The sequence below is a fragment of the Calliphora vicina genome, chromosome 4 (genome assembly GCF_958450345.1).
Source record: "Calliphora vicina chromosome 4, idCalVici1.1, whole genome shotgun sequence".
Classification (NCBI taxonomy): Eukaryota; Metazoa; Arthropoda; class Insecta; order Diptera; family Calliphoridae; genus Calliphora; species Calliphora vicina.
Genome location: NC_088783.1, coordinates 100,382,527 through 100,396,398, shown reverse-complemented (window position 1 = coordinate 100,396,398; position 13,872 = coordinate 100,382,527). Strand labels below are relative to the sequence as shown.

At 30.5% G+C, this 13,872-nt stretch overlaps 2 protein-coding genes across 2 annotated transcripts; both read right to left on the bottom strand.

Moving 5' to 3' along the window:
• Window positions 1-5,553: 5,553 nt before the first annotated feature.
• On the bottom strand, window positions 5,554-6,983 carry LOC135957013 (transcription initiation factor TFIID subunit 8-like). The gene is made up of 5 exons (XM_065507656.1): window positions 6,793-6,983; window positions 6,430-6,716; window positions 6,219-6,366; window positions 6,028-6,150; window positions 5,554-5,972 (listed from the first exon to the last, which is right to left on the bottom strand). The coding sequence occupies exons 1-5, from the start codon at window positions 6,935-6,937 to the stop codon at window positions 5,671-5,673; spliced, it is 1,005 nt and encodes a 334-aa protein (XP_065363728.1). The 5' UTR covers window positions 6,938-6,983; the 3' UTR covers window positions 5,554-5,670.
• Window positions 6,984-9,511: 2,528 nt separating this feature from the next.
• LOC135957504 (uncharacterized) lies at window positions 9,512-11,377 on the bottom strand. Its single transcript, XM_065508265.1, has one exon. It carries the CDS (start codon window positions 11,370-11,372, stop codon window positions 9,549-9,551), a length of 1,824 nt encoding a protein of 607 aa, XP_065364337.1. The 5' UTR covers window positions 11,373-11,377; the 3' UTR covers window positions 9,512-9,548.
• Window positions 11,378-13,872: the final 2,495 nt, after the last annotated feature.

Below are 13,872 nucleotides of genomic sequence, written 5' to 3'. Positions count from 1 at the left end.
CTGACAAAAAAACTATTTTTTATATAAAAACTCAAAATATGTACATTGATTTACATGTATTGTGAATTTAATTGTATAGTTTAGTTTCGTGCACTTCCCACTCGGAAATCATAAGGTTCATTGTGATATCCTTCAAGCGTCAGATAAAAAGAAAAAGTATGCCATTCCTGAAAAATGGGGACATGAAAAAAATAATGACACTACCTTTCTAGCAAAAGCAGAAACAAAAAGTAAAATCCAAATTTTGCATAAAAGAGGAAATGCGGTTACATATTTGAATTCACTGTATAATATATAATATCAGGCCTTTTCGGAAATGCATCACTGCGCTGCATTTGATGCGCATCTGTAATTAGTTTGCGATGCTGATGCACAGACAATGCATCAGCCATTTTGGTGATGCTTGTTTCATGGTTTTTGCGCATCATCTGTTTCACTGTTGCTTTTTAGAACTCAAGTCATTTGTAGTGTTTTGCATTTTAGAACGCACTGTGCATCAGATGCAGCGCAGTGATGCATTTCCGAACAAGCCGATCCTTTAAAAATCCATTGTTAACAGAAATTACAATAATAGCAACAATTAAATTCTATATGAACTCAGGAATGTTCCTGACTGTTAATTGAGTAACATACTATTGTTGTTGGATATATCTTATATATAAATAGGCCACACGTTTTTTTGTGGTACATTTTTAAGCAGAGTATGAAAACAAACAAAACATTTCGCAAACATTTGCAAAATGTACAAAACAAATCAAAATTTTTATATTGTGTATTGCAAAAACAAAACAAAAACTTTTCAAGTGACAAAGAGAGAAAACGAAACGATTAGCTTTTCACTCATCTTCATTATTTAATTTACCGTTACAACCAAGGCGAATTTATACAAGGTGGAGTCAGTCAATCAGCTGATTACTCTTATTTCGCTTGTTTGGTTCTAACATCTGTCAAAGCTTGTTATTATACTTCAATATCTATATATTCTAAGCAAATTAACAAAATATTTATATTTTGCATAAATAAGTAAAGCCCTAACTATTCAATTATCTACACTATATTTAGTTTTAATACATATTTCTTTAATTTTTAATTTCTGTTTTTTGACATTTGTTAAGACCATTTGTTGTTTTTGTAGAACTACCACCACCTTGTATGAATTCGCCTTGGTTACAACCGTACATTTGACTACAAAACAGATAGAGAAACGTATTTTTTATTCGTATTGTTTTTTATTGTACTGTGTTCTCTATTATAATGAGTAAATCAATTACCAAACGTTTGGTAAACGTTTTTTATCAGAATGTTTCAATATTGTTCTTACTCTTTTCTTTTATAGCTGCGTACGTTTATATTAATGTACAGTTTGCGCTCATGAGCAAAAATAATACAAAACAAAATGGGACAATCATTCTCATTGTTTTTGTTTGGTTTTTGTTCTATTCACTGCAAAGAACAAAACGATAGCAAACGTTTCGATTTGTTTATTTCCGTACTCTGCTTTTAAGTATGTTATTGTCCACCAATATTGATGAAACATATATGGTTTAGAAGGTTTTTTTCTATAGATGTGCACAATCAGCCCAATTATGAATAAAAATTCCCTTTTCTCAATTTTCCTATTCAAATTCAATGAGAAAAAACTCCCGGGGAACAAACTCCCGCGGAATTTTTTATTCATAATTGTATAAAAAAAATATTTTAAAATTCTTTCCATAAAAGTGGTAAAAAACGTTTTAAAAGTGGTCGAATTTATATTATACAGTGAATTCAAATCTGTAACCGCTTTTCCTTATGCAAAGTATACCAAGTAGTCCGACACTCTATTTTTTAAAACTACTCTCTCACATATACGGGTACAGTGTGAATTCAACACCCTTGTGAGAGAATTAAACACTTCAAAATACTAGAAATTTTAACTTTGATTTTCTTACTAAATATATACCGAACCACTTTATTACACTTCTACACAATATTTGGCGAATTTTTTTAATACTTTGCAGGACACCTTTATTTCCGCTAATTTTGCTCAAATGAAAAAAATTATTATATCCAACTCCATCATAGTGGGGAGGGTATAATGCGTTTGTGCAGAAGTTTGTAACGCCCAAAAATATTAATCTAACATTCACCTTAAAGTATACCGATCGACTTGTAATCACTTTCAGAGTCGATTAAACGATATCGTCCGACTGGCTGGTTGTCTGTCCATGTTAACCTTGTGCGCAAAGTACAGGTCGCAATTTTGAAGATATTTCGATATTTCCAAGGACCAAGCCTATTGAAACTGTGTGAAATCGAGCCATTATTTCACCTAGCCCCCATACAAATGTCCTCCCGAAATTGGGCTTTATCGGTCATAAATGTTTAATTTATATAGGTATGTACACAAATTTCGCTCCAAATAAGTTTTATATATACGAAATTCATATAACAAAATTTTGTTATGATCGGTTCATAATTAGTCATAGCTCCCATAAATCACTTTAACGTGCATAAATCTCTTAAAAATGTTGGTATACACACAAAATTCAACATAGGGCCTTTTCGGAAATGTTTCACTGCACTGCATTTGATGCGCATCTGTGATAAGTTGGCGATGCTGATGCAAATCAGCTGATGCTATTGCGCAGACAATGCATCAGCCATTTTTGTGAAGCTTGTTGATGGGTTTTTGCGCATCATCTGTTTCTCTTACTACGTTTATACGCACGGCTTATTCGCAAATAAAAATATTGCAATTAGAAAAAAATGCCGCATAAACAGTGAATTAATTTTTTATTTGCGAATAGCTAACTCACGAAAACAACTCCTGATTAACGACACTATTTGCAAATAAGATTTTAAGCATTGCCATATGTTTTAATGCTTTTAGTTTATTAAGACGTTTTTTAAATATTTCATTGCGTTTTTGAATTAATTGGATTGCAAGACGGACAAGGATTTGTGATTCTATAATTTTTACATTTAAAAAATAAAAACTATCATATTTTATTCAATATAAGAGCTACCAAATAATTAAATTTTACCATCCGGCATCTCATAAAAACAAGAATTTTCCGTAACCAATGTGACATATAAGCAGTGAGTTAGTTAATTGCAAATAATTTTTATTTGCGAATAGTCTACGTATAAACGTAGTATCTGTTGCTTTTTAGAACTCAATACATTTGCAGTGTTGCCAACTTTTGAATTTTAGAACGTACTGCGCATCAGATGCAGCGCAGTGATGCATTTCCGAAAAGGCCCATTGTTAATTTCATATAGACATAAATCACACGATCTAATTTCATAGTGATCGGTCCATAATTGGTCATAGCTCCCATATAAGGCCCTCTTCCAAAAATCAGTCACGAATATAAATTATTGATATTTTAAAAGCTAGAGTGTAACCCTCAAGGTTCAAGAAGCCGTGGTCGTCCAAAGAATACATGGAGACGCACTATACTCCAAGATCTAGGACAGTGCAATCTTACATGGGAAGATGCGAAAACAACTGCAACAAATCGTGTAAGATGGGGATTCCTTTTGGAAGCCATATGCTCCCAAGAGGAGTAATGGAAAAAAAATTATGATGATCGGTCCTTAATTAGTCATAGCTCCCATGTAATACCCGCTTCCGAAAATAACTTTAACGTGCATAAATCTCTTAAAAATTTTGGTATACACATAAAATTCAACAGAAAATTCAACTCTCATAAAGAAAATAATCACTCGACCTAATTTCATGACGATCGGTCCATAATTGGTCATAGCTCCCATATAACCCACTTCCGAAAATCACTCACGAATATAAATTATTGAAATTTTTTAAAAATTGAATATTTTTTAAGCTCCGAATTAATATTAATATTAAGCTGTACCTCAGATCCATTAATTTCCACATCATTTTTAGATAGGCGCTTACAAAACCGGAAACGTTTCACAATTCTACCAGAAGTAATTCAACTGTTATGTTGCAGTGAACCCATGGAAGAATTTCACTTTAGCCACCAATTTGATTTAAATTTACAAAATGAATTAGATTTAAGCTATTAGTATAATTGAAATAAATTAATGTATTAAGTTTGCATTCATGATTGTAAATGAGTTAATTTTTGGCCTTCGAAATTCTTTAAGGTTTTGGTTTGAATACCATGATTTTGTAGTCGTTATTAATTTAGCACAAAAAAGTAGTCATTTAACCTATAGTGCAATGTATTAAATATCAATATTTGAAAAAATACCAACACTAATTATTTGTTTTTGGAAAAATAAAAAAAGGGTCATGTTGCTAACTTTTCATTATCCGAATAGTACTTTTTGTATTCTCTTTACCAATGAACATAATGTTACGAAATTGTACTTGAATTCAAATATAACGATTTTAACGGCTGATTTAAATTGTAACATGTCTGTGGGCATTATTAACATTGAATAAAAACATTCAGTTAACCATTGATCGTAAGTATGCCAACGCTATTTGCAGTTAAAGAACATTGTAGAAAGTACACCACAGATGGCGTATGTATTAGAGAGCTCTAGAATAAACGAGCTTTGTCAGTTAAAGAGCAATCTAGAGTGCAGATGGCAGTGTTATAAATAGTGGCAGAGGTTGCAGTCGTTAGTTTATCAGAGACGCTTTTCGAATAAACATCAACTGGGTGCCTTAAAGTGTGCTGTATTTTTCAAGTGAATTCGTGTTCATTATAAAGTGTGTCTGTATTTCTGCGAATTTATAAACGTGTATAAAAAACATTGAGTGACTATTTAATTCTGTTGTTGTACATTTTAAATAAATAAAGAGTTGTTACAATTTTCAAAGTACTAAATGACTTTTATTTGCAATCAAAAGTATCCGGTTTATTTAAAGGAAATAAACCAACGTTTTGAAAAGGTTAAAACGTAACAATAAAAACATGAAATAAAGCTTATATGAACCTAAGCGAGTGGGAATCCACAAGTGGGGGTTTATGGTTCTTTTTCTTTATTTTAGTGGCATTTTTTGAATTTTCTGTAATAATGGACCCAGAAAAATTAAATAGGAATCAGATGGAATAGGACGATTAAATATTTTGAAAATTGTGTGCAAACGTTGGGTGTGTTTGTAAATTCAGTATGATTGCATCACTGCAGCAAATTAAAAGTTAAGCGTTCGAAAAAGCATATTTGCGATTATTGCTTTACGTCAAACGTTTTTTAATGAAAATTGTTGGCAGTGATGCCGCAAATTTGTGCAACCAATGCATCATTAAGTTATATGTTGCAAAAGTTTGCAGGTCGTGGCATCAGTGATACACAAATTTACTGCATTTACGAACACACCCGTTATTTGATAATCAAATAATTTGGTAAGTTAAGATGTTTCAAGCTACATATGTAAATAACACATTTTTTAATTGTAAATTGATATATTTTAATATCGAAATTTGTACATATGCATATGCTAACAAAAGAATAACATGCTAACGAAGTAGCGGGTAATATTTTAGTCTATAATAAAATTCGAAATTTGTCAGTTTTATTATGAAAAATTTTGGTTGATGACAAACCATAGAAAAAAAGAAATACTCAAAATTCATTTTAAATAGGCTTTAGTTAATTATATTTTAGTTAGGACAAATCTTGTATTCTTTCCTAAGGTAAGTTTATAAACATACATATAAAATATTGTATATAGTTAAATTTCACCTCTTAACTGTTATTAGTATTGCTTGCGGCTATAGGAGCAGCTCCTAACAAAACTGGATCTGGTTTTGCACGTTTGGGTAAAGTGGCAGCTCTTAAATAGGGATTATCAATATTTGGATTTTCTAGAATGGCCTTATTTGTGCTTGAATTTGGTTTAATGTCATTTTCCAGTTTTGAATCTTTCTCTGACTTTTCTGATTTCTTTTCGGATTCTTCAATACCTGCGCCACCACTGCCGCTATTACCACCAACGCCTTCATTGCCAGGACTTTCTTCTTCGTTGCTACTTTCATTTTCCTCGTCATCTACGGTGTTTCAATAAAATTAAACCGTATTAAAAATCTGTTTCTGAACACTTACCTTTACAATCCTCAGTGCGATTTGCCACTAAATAATGATACTCCAGTTCTTCAAAATCAAACACTTGATCGGTGGGATTTAAAGCAGCTAAGTATGGAGGAAATGCAGGTTTACAGGCTATTACTGAAAATAAATATATAAAAATTTTATTTCAAACGCATTCACCGCATCATTTAATAACATTTGCATACATGGAAACATATTATCTTCCGTATCGAAAAGACTATGAGTTTCTGTTGTTTTTGCCAAAAACTTTGTCAATGCTTTTTCTATATCCCTTTTCTGGGTGGCTGCCTTTTCCCGTATAGCTTCATACTCTGTTACGGGTTGTTTATGTGTCTACAAAGATGTTAAATTATTTTTAATAATGATGTATTTTACTAATGCGCAATGATTTGTTACCGGTGTCCGGACATATGCATGTGGATCCGGAAACAGAGGTAAATAAGGTAAAATGTGTGCTGGGTGTTGCGATTTTGTGCCTGCTTGCAAAAGGTTTAATTGTTTTTGCTGTTGTTGTTGTGCCGGCATTGTTATTATCTGTCTGGCTTCTCTTTTGGCAAAGGCCTCAATGCCTTGCAGCGATATTCCCATATTTACCAAAGAAACGACAACGTCTCCGATTACGGGTATGGTACGTCCGGACAGTTCACAATAGCTTCTGGCGGATTGGCCAACTTCAACTAGCACTGTATACATTAAACATATATATATTTTTAGTTTTAATTACATATAAAGACACCCACAGGGAAAGCTGCAACTTACTACTCTGAAGCATTTCTGTCAGCGTCTCTAAGCATTCTTTGTCCACGCTATCGAAACCCTTTTCCATTAGAATTTGTGAAACTGCTACACTTAGGATTTTGCGTCGTGCATTACCAGTTGGTTGAACCGTTTCAGTTTTATCCATACCTTTTTTATTTCTTAATTAAATTAAAGGTTTACTAAAGATTTTTATGTTTTGTTTACAAATATTGCAACAATTCACAATAGTAATAAAGGAATGGAGTTGCCAACGATTGGGAATTCAACAAGTAGATGTTGTGAAAAAAGCCAATACAACCAATTTCTTAAACGAAAAAAATGTTCACTTAAAATCTTAAATATCTTCAATAATAACTATATAAAATAAATAAACAAGCTAGAGTCAGAAACCATGGCGTTATTTTGTAATACGTTTCAAACAGAAAATCTTTCGAATTTATATACAGAAAAAATCATATTTCAAACACTTTCCATTAAAAGATTTATCAGATTATAGGTATACTTTTTTTTTTACAGATATTTAGGGCATTAACAATAAAAACTAAATTTAAAGTTAACACTAACTATAGGTAATAATTTTTAAAAATTAAACCAAAATAAATTTTGTATTACAACTTAGTGGTAATTATTGTTAGCTAACTTAATGTTAAACTTTTATTGTTAATGGTCAAATATTTAAAATAATTTAATTTTTTTTCTAAGTAGTTAAAAAATTCGCGTTATTTTTTAAAAATATTATTTAGTTATAAACAATATTTCGTTACGAATTTATATGAAAAAACGTACTTTTAATAACATTTTTCTTTATAACTCCTGAACTAATCGAATCTACTCTGGATGTCAGGAAGATGGATTCGTTCATTCGCGCGTCAGGTTGGTTCGGCACTGAACCCATTTCTGACATGTGAAGGACCTCTTGAGGACCTGAGCATGTTCCTTAGGGTATCACAAAGGGACCAATTGATGGACCCAAGTGAGCTGGTTGATACTAACTGCCTTTATAACCTAACACATTGGCACTTGAGTTCCAAATAACACCAATGATAAAAAGTTTATCAAAATTTGCTTATTAATTTCGAATAAAATATATTTCAACCCGAGATCGAAAATAACTCGTCCATATACCAAAAAACCCAAATTGTGATTTATATTTTTGTGATAAAAATAAAAAACTGAAAATAACAGTTATAAAATGATTTTTATTTAAATGGTTTGGTATGACCTTTATTAGTTTTTGTTGTTTTTAATGGTTTGTTGTGAGATAAACAATTCATTTGTTCTTGTTCTTAATAACTGTTACTTACTCTTTTATTTAGATACAATAACATATTATTAGTAATTTTTAACAAATTATGAAAATAATATGATAAGTATGAAGTAATGAAGTCTGAGTAACAGAAATAAGATTTTTTTTTAAATTGTTATTAATCTTTTGATAAGTTTTATATATTTAAGGGTTGATTTGCATCAAATGCATTTTTGCGATCATTTTCGCAAATAAAAGTCACAAGCTGACCTTTACGAAAAAAATAAATTATAAATCACTCATCCAGATTATTTGTGTTTGTTTTTTTTTCTGTTTCTCTCATCCCCAAATCTAAAATGTTCTAGAATAAGTGATATATCACAAAAAATTATTTTTAAATGGCTGCGAATGAGAATTTACCATTGAAATGAAAGTGAACCCGTTATTTTCGGTCTCTGATTTCAACATTTTTACCCCTTTTTGGTACTCTTTATGTTTTGTTTTATTAAATGAATTATTTATACAGTATTTAATTCTGTAAAAATGCAGAATCCAAACAAATAATCAATCCTAATTCAGATAATTCACAGTATTTATTTTATTCATTCAGTTACAGAATCCTGACCAATAGGCCATAATCGGTTTCTATTATACTAATGTTTTAGATGTCTGTTAGAAAATCTTTTATCACGAATCGAATACTGCATTTCACCAGTATTCCCGATGGTTTTTAATAATAGTTTTAAGTTTAAGCTTTTCTGGTTTTTGACTGGTTTGAAATCTAGTGGTAGAGGTGCAATTTAAACCAAAATTAATACAATATGAAAAATTTCACTAAATCATGGACCGATTATGATAATTCTTTTAGATCTTACTATTTGTTTCTCGTTCTATACGTTAACTGACTTCCCAAACAGTTTGAAAACCTTTTTCAAACAACCTATTTCTCCTGTACAATTATAAATTATATTCAGTTTCAACGATCATCGAATTTTTAAAAAAGAAAACAAGGTCCAGTAAATACGTTTTGTAAAATATTTTATGTTTAAATAGAATATTATTTATAATTTATTTTTACATATTTATTATGAGTAAAAAAGTATTAAATATTCCAAGTTTTAAGAATTATTTTAAGTATATTTGAAATAAAAATTACGTTTAAAGTTTGCAAGATAAAATAATAAATGACAATCTTAAATACATATATTTTTTAGCATAAAAATATACTACTAAGCTTCGTAAATGTTTAACTTAATAAATCAATATTAGCATAAGTCTTAGTAAATGTACAACTTAATAAATCAATAATAGCTTAAATAAGTCATAGCCCCATTTGCACGACGTCTAGTAATTTCTTAACTTAATGTTATACTGCCTGTTAAAATAATGTTTGTATGAAAACTCTCAGTTTAACTTTAAGTTAAAAAATTGCGAAAATTGGGGTTAGTGTTAAAAAACTTCGGCACAGCCCTCTGAAATTAAAATTCTATACTTTTTATTACTCTTATAACTATAGGATTATTTTATTTTCCATTACATCATTAGCTACAATATCGGAATTCAATTGTAGTTGACAAAGTTTCTCCCGATTTAATAAATGTTCTGGCGACTTAGTTTGGTTTTTTGCACCGCGAACTGTTTCTTGTAGTTGTAGTAATTCTTGACGCAATGCATTTTCGAATTCCGCTACACATTTTGAAGCTTTTTTTTCTCTATCGCAATTTGTAATATATAGAATGTTACATTTTTCTGTTAAAATATCATTAAGGAATGTTTTTATTAAAAGCAAGGTTTTATCAAAACTTTGACAATAAATTCTCCACGTTGCTATGCAATGATCACTGTCATCTTCCGTTATTTGTTTCAATCGTATGATTAGACTGCCAAACCATAATGATGAGGGATTTTTATTGTAAAAAACTAAATGAAAATTAATATTATCTGGATGGCTATCTAAAGTTAGTGTGGGTTTCAAAAAATCCAAATTTTCCTGCACGAATTGTTCAAAGATTTCCAAATCCTTAAAACTAGCAAAGTTAATTTTTAAATTTGTTTCTTTTGATGTCATGGCAATTGTTAGAAAATCTTGATGTAGAGTATGAGGCAGAAATTTAAGCTCACATTGTGAACGTTCTTCAAAAAGCATTTTGTGGAAATCCAGATTTTGTAAAAATAATTGCAACAGCATGGTAAAGCTTGATTTTGTTGCGTCAGCCGTTATATCCAAATGTCTTACTACCTCGTAATTTAGTATAAGTGGACTTTCTTTTAAAGAAATTATTTGAGATATTTTCAATTTGATTAGTAAAACTACAAACGATTGCGGTAGTATTTGCAAGTCTCCATTAGGACACCATATATTTCCCTGTAGTTGTTCATCTTCACTTTCAAGAAAGGTTTCTAATGCATCTAATTGATCGAATTTCAGTTTTAATTGAAACAAACGGTACTGCAATTGAATACAGTTTTCTGGCGATTGGCCTGTTTGTAGGACGGGCGTTAGATTATGTATAATGGTTAGATTGGGAGCAGCACATTGATTCACTAATGGTACGCCTACAATCAAATCGTCATGTGCTGTAAAACGTTTCCAAATATCTCCACATCGGTTCAATATTTGCTTTTCCTCAAGTTTAATAGACCGCAAAAAAGGCTGACCCAATGTTAGATTGTTTTGTAACCTGTGAAACGAATGTGCAGTGATTGATTTATGTAGTTGCAATTCGGTCTTAGCACTACGTATACGTTCCAATAATTGACGCATCTCAAACTTTTTACTGTCTAAATCACGGTCTTCTTCGTTGGCAACATGTTTATCTTCAAAATCAGTTTTCAAACATTCATGGTTTTGAAACTTAAATTCCACAACTGGACAAAATTTAATTGAACCATGCATTATTCTATAACTGAGAATATCATTATATTGCGCAGCTATTTCAAATCCTTTAAACTCTGGCAGACGCCTTAGGACAATACATTTGTCCCAACAGTGGATTATGGCATAAATTTTATAAACATTTAGAGCGTGAAACATATATTTACCAAGCGAAATATGATCTTGTGCGTTTCCCGCCATTCCTGGTAAGAGGCTGGCGGTTTCATACCATTTGCCTTTAGGTCCCTTATAACTTTGTAAATCATCTGCGATTTCACTTAAGCAAGTTGTATAGAGATCAATGCTGGCAACAAGTTGTTTCTGGTAAAATTCGAAAAATTTCAAGTTTTTTGTTAGTACCCAGCATGTCTTCTGCTTATTAATATCAATAAAACAATCACAAAAAACCATATATTCTTCAATAAATTCGGGTATTTCTCTCTTTACACTGGGGTACATGACTTGGAAAATTACTATCAAAATTAAATAAACAATAGAAAGGATAATGAAACAATTATTCAAAAAATATTTTCCATAAAACAAATTCATACTCTAGGCAGTGCTGCCAGTATTTATTAATCCTCAATAGGGTTGCCAATTTACTTTTATTTGTCTAAAAAGCAGGACAATTTTCAAATTAGGTAAAACAAATATTAATTTTTATTTAAATTAATATACCTATTAACTTTTACAACTTTAATAGAACATAATTTGTATGGAAATGTTGTCTTGTAAACCTTTATAAATTAAATATTGTTTATGAATTAAATATATCAGAAATTCACTTCCTTTTTTATTTCATACAAAATATCATATGTATTTTAATATAAGGGAGTATAGGCGTTTAAGTGAATTTCTCAAGAACGGCTTCAATAATTTTATGGCCGGAAAGCTTTTTTTAATCAATGGGATTTAAGCTTTAATTTTTCATTAAGTACAGTGTGATCCAAATACTACTATCTTTTTAATATGTCATTTTAATACTGATAGAATTTATCTATTAAAAAATCAGTCAGTATTATACCTCCGCGGTTCAAAATGAGTCGCTTTATGCTTAAACATCTACTGAGAATGCCGTATGCAAGTTTGCGCAAAAAGTTCGTAAGACTGGCTTGATAGTGAACAACACATATAGTCCCCGTCATTGAAAGTGTGCTAATGCTGGAAACGCCATTTCGATCAACGGCGCTACATAGCTTAAATTACGGACTTTTTATGGGTTAAAAAGGAAGATATATACTTGGATAATCGTTGGTTTAGCACAATGTCACGCAGCTCATCAAACAATCGCTCTTTTGCCCACTAAGTTAGGTAATCGTGTTATCAGCCGTCTTGACGATTTCAATTGACCGCCTCAGAGATCCGATTGACCCCTTTAGACTTTTTCTTGTGGGTGCTGTTACAGACCGATGCTATGTGAATAATCTATCCCTTAAGTCCGAGTCATTTGTGGGAATAAACCAGAAACCGTCAACACAGTCTTGGAATAATTTTAAAAATATACTCGTGTTTTGAACAAAATTTTGCTTTTAATTCCAAAATGAATGAATTTAGTAAAAGTGAAATATTTTAAACTTTGTGTTTAAGAACTGTATGAATAATGCTTTTCTTATATATCCCGTTCATTTAAGAATAAAATGTCTTTCATTTAAACTAAAATGTTATTTGTTTTATTAATTTTAGAGCTAATAATACTATCTCAAATGTAGCAATCTGTTTAATTCTAAAATATGAGAATATACAGCATCTTTGATTTTATACCTCTAATATGAATCCCAGATTTTTTCCGACTATTTTGGAGAAATCCATATCCAGGTATTGCATAGGTGATTAATAGTTATCTAGAAGGTTAGCTATTTATTCGAAACGGTTAAAAGGTAACGGTAACGCAAATTTAGATTGTTTCTTATGCATTTCTAATATGATATTTAAGTAACCTTGATGTCGCTAACGATATTTAGAGGTAACGGTATTATCAGTTACATTGGTGGTCATATAATTAAAACATTCGTAGGTCAATAAATAACACAATTTATTTTCCAATTTAAAAAATGAATGAAAACTATTTTTTTATAGATCTAAAGCTTAAAGAATTTTGAAAGTGAGATCTCCAAGAAAATGTACAAAAATAATTTTTAATAGAGAGTATTCTTCAAAATTTTAAGGATAATGACAAAAAAAATTCAGACAAAATTGTCATTTCCCACCAAAATGTTTTAATTGTGTCCAAACCCAATAACTGATTTTTATCTATATTTTTTTCCTAAGGGCTTTTATTATGCCATTTAGTTGTTTTCTTCTAAGCTTTGAAATATTTTAATATGAGTTATTTATTTATACTATGAATGTCTTTAATTATGTGACCACCACTGTATTACGGTAACGGTAGTTGACCTGAAAAGGTATTTTAATTAATAAATTAAAATTATAAAGAATTAAACAAAGTAAATTAATAAAGTAGAATCAGTAGAACAGCTGACTATTTTTTTACTGTCAATTCACTTGTGGTTGTTGTGGCGAAAAATACAACAAGCCCAAAAGCAAAAACAACAACAGGCAACTTTGACAGCTCAGACCTTAAACCAAAAACAAAATTGCTTGTTGTTTTTGTAAATGTTGTAGTACTGTCGCTACTTTATTAATTTACTTTGGAATTAAACAAATATATAAATCATATTTTTATTTTCAAGTCCAATAATAGCGGTATTCACAATGTAGAGTACTTGGGCTAGTAAAAAAGCAGGAGAGCTATTAATTGACAAACATTTCAATTTCTAATGTATTTTGTTTTTATTTTTTTTTGATATTGTGCTCTTTTATTACATTGCCAGGCCAAGTACTCTACATTGTGAATACCGCTAATGTTTTATCGTTGGTAGATGTATTATTATTTTAGCTTTGCTAGTTTTCGTTGCCACTAAATTCCTAAAATTATTGTAACTTGATCCCCACAAATAAA